Raw genomic sequence first — 3,105 nt, forward strand, 5'->3', positions numbered from 1 at the left:
CCTTCCCTATAGCTGTAATGGAACAGAGTGAAACCTTACTAAAACCATATCCCAAATTGATTTGCTTAGTGAAGAGCCTCATTTCAAAAAGTATACGACATGTTCACATTTAGAATATAATATAATTAGATATTAGCCCCGAACCTTATAGGCAGCTGCCCATCAGCGATACTGTGAGTAATTAAATGATATTTACCATTTACCAAAAGATGAACCTCATATTGTTGAATTAAACTGGCCCTTCTGCATCTTCATAAAATGATGAACCTCATTAGTTCTGCCTAACCAGAGAATCCTGTTAATGAATGGGTGACACCTTCACTCCACGGTATGAAGCAGAACCAACTGTGTAATCATTTGAGGGGTCAAATGCATATGAAATTATTGTAAGTTAAGAAAGTGAAATCACATGAGTTAGGGAAATCATTCAAGCAACAAAAGATTTTTTTAACGTATGTTCCTGGACCATAAGAAATCTACATTTTCAATTGCTCAAAATTAACTAATCAACTACTTTACCTGAAAACAGTGAAAAAAAGTAACGATGCAGCTACTGCTCCAAATAAGCCACAGAGAAGATTGACGCGATAGGCAATTGAACCAAAAGGAAATAGTATAATTGCCAGTTTAGCCACCAGTGTGAATAAAGGATAGCCAGGAGGATGGGCAACCTACGGAAAAATTAGCAACAGTTAAGAGGTTTTCATCTAGGAAAGGAAGAGTCACACTGGCTTTAACTGAAAAGCAGCCCTTTTGTCAGGCAAGTATGAAGATTATGTGCCAATGACTAAATGTTTGACTAGTGGTTTTCTATTGTGATCCTCTTGTGCCAATACAAATAAATATTTTCTTTAGTGGATTTGGCAGCGTCTATCACATGGTGTGTCACCTAGAGAAAGGGTGACATATTTCATTGTCAGTTCTTAAGCAGTTTGTTCTCTGAGTTCACAGTACATTAGGGTCATTTAAAAGGCTATTGAAAAAAAGCAGGTTCTGAAATATCGCATTGGTTAGAAAGTTGAAAGACCACACTGCTATCGGATTACCACCATGCTGACAGTCGTAAGGTCTTGCCTAAAGGGATCATGCACCATAATAAAGTTTATTAAATAATAAACTTATTAAAACTGTTAACCCGATTTATTTTATTCTCCACAGCTTATACAAAATTTGGGGTGATAATAAGGCAGCTACTGTATATATAGTAAAGGCTTTGCTTTATAATTTAGTTTAATTGGATTTAAAACTTAAAGTAAATTGTCACGTACTGTACTTATAAGTTACTAAAAACTGGGGTTTGAAAATAAATTAATCTACTTTACTCCATGCTTAATTAAACTTTCTTAATTCCTAAAACTGTTAATGAGAGCATTGATTAAACAATAAAACTAATACTTACTCCAAGCTCATATGCGGCTGTGATCAGTTCCCCTGTGAAAAAATAATGTAAAACCAATAATTACTATTAGAGAATGACACTCCTCCAAAGTTTTCAAAATCCGAATGCTTGCATTGGGGTTTTGCATTAATTTGACTGGATAAAACTGTAAATCTGTAGAGATTTAACAGCATGAAATAGTCTAAGAATATTTTCTCCCCTAGGTCTTATTGAACAAACTATTTTTGATAGTTTTTAATAACTGGTCAGTGGAAATATAGGTGAATTCTGGTTTTTAAAAAGTTTATTTTCCCTCCTGAAAGTTGTATTCACTTGCAAATATACAAATACTGTTAGAGCATTTGTGTAATATGCATTATCATCCCTCAAGTATTTAGTACCAGTCTCCAAAGCAGCAACCTTGTATTATGTGATTCATGCAGACATCTGAGGTTTGGACACTCCATAAAATGTGCCATACTACCCTAACTAACACTGGCATTTGGATACCTCTGCAAATTATGTTGGATACCTTTAAACAATTTCCAAGTGTTTATTAATTCCAGGTTATGTTGGTAAACTCTACCATGATACATTTTTTCAAACCATTAAATCACCATATTCTTTACATAGTCCTTTATAGTTCTTCTCCATTAGTGATTATTTCTAAAATTATGGTACAGTAATCTAATGCCTATTTGTTAGTATTTTAAATACCCAGAGCACAGGGACTATTTCTGACTCATTCCAGTACACTGTAGCACAGTGCAATGTAGAAATCAATCAATATTGATCAATGATTTGTCAAAGTTACAATTACTTATCAGAAAATGTCCTAGTGTCCATTTTCTATCCTTTAATAGATAGCAGTACTCTGCTTTTAATTCTACCATGCCAGTCACAATGTAGACCTTTACCTTCTCTGAGAGACTGGACTACAGCAAAAGGCTTAACCAATTTTCTACTTCAATTCATCGTCATACTGAAATCACTTATTACCGCCACTTATCCCTTCCCCCCAAACACACACACACACACACACACACAAGTTGTATCCCTAGTCTAAAATTGCTCAATGGCTGCTCTGTGCTTACTGAATGAAGTTCAGACTCCCAGCATGACATTCAAGCCCTCTATGGTTTCAAGGTCCCTTTGCTAGGCTTATATCCATGAACCCTAAGCTCCCTCCAGTCCAATCTGATTTCCCACTGTGCCTCTGGAATGGTCCTCTCTTGCACCTCTTCTCACTCATTTTCTCACCCTAGAATATTTCCCTGGCCTTCTTTCCTAAATCCTTCAAGGCCTAGTTCAATTGCCACCTTCTCAAGTGACACCTTTCCCAACATACCTCCCACCCCCATCAGAATTAATGACTTCTTCCTCCTCCATAGAACCTGCTTAATCTATTTAGCACTTTAGATCCCCTTATTCCCTGGTCAGTTTTCATTTCTCTCTCTCACTAAGTTTAAAAACATTATTCTATCCATTTCAGGATCCTGCCAAGATACCACCACCTCTCCCCTGTGGCCACACACAAAGAATCTAATTTAAGCCCCACACAGACATTGACAAAAAGACACATCACACTGTCATCCTTGCTACTCAGACACTTAGGTGAATGACTACTTGCATCATGGAAGGCCCATAACAGCATCCAAAGGTGCTGCTCACTTAAGCCACTGCTCACTTTATTACTTAAGGATATCTTTAAATTTGTTAGAGATATT

At 36.4% G+C, this 3,105-nt stretch overlaps 1 protein-coding gene across 1 annotated transcript in view; it reads right to left on the bottom strand.

The window, feature by feature from the left end:
• TMEM260 (transmembrane protein 260) overlaps nt 1-3,105 on the bottom strand; it is a 58,240-nt gene that overhangs the window by 50,512 nt on the left and 4,623 nt on the right. Inside the window, exons 2-3 of the mRNA XM_012663736.1 lie at nt 1,400-1,431; nt 520-671 (exon numbers count right to left, since the gene is read on the bottom strand). Coding sequence (XP_012519190.1) covers nt 520-671; nt 1,400-1,431 — 184 coding nt within the window. The remainder of the gene's footprint in view (nt 1-519; nt 672-1,399; nt 1,432-3,105) is intronic.

The sequence above is a fragment of the Propithecus coquereli genome, unplaced genomic scaffold, assembly GCF_000956105.1.
Source record: "Propithecus coquereli isolate 6110/MARCELLA unplaced genomic scaffold, Pcoq_1.0 Scaffold83, whole genome shotgun sequence".
Lineage (NCBI taxonomy): Eukaryota > Metazoa > Chordata > Mammalia > Primates > Indriidae > Propithecus > Propithecus coquereli.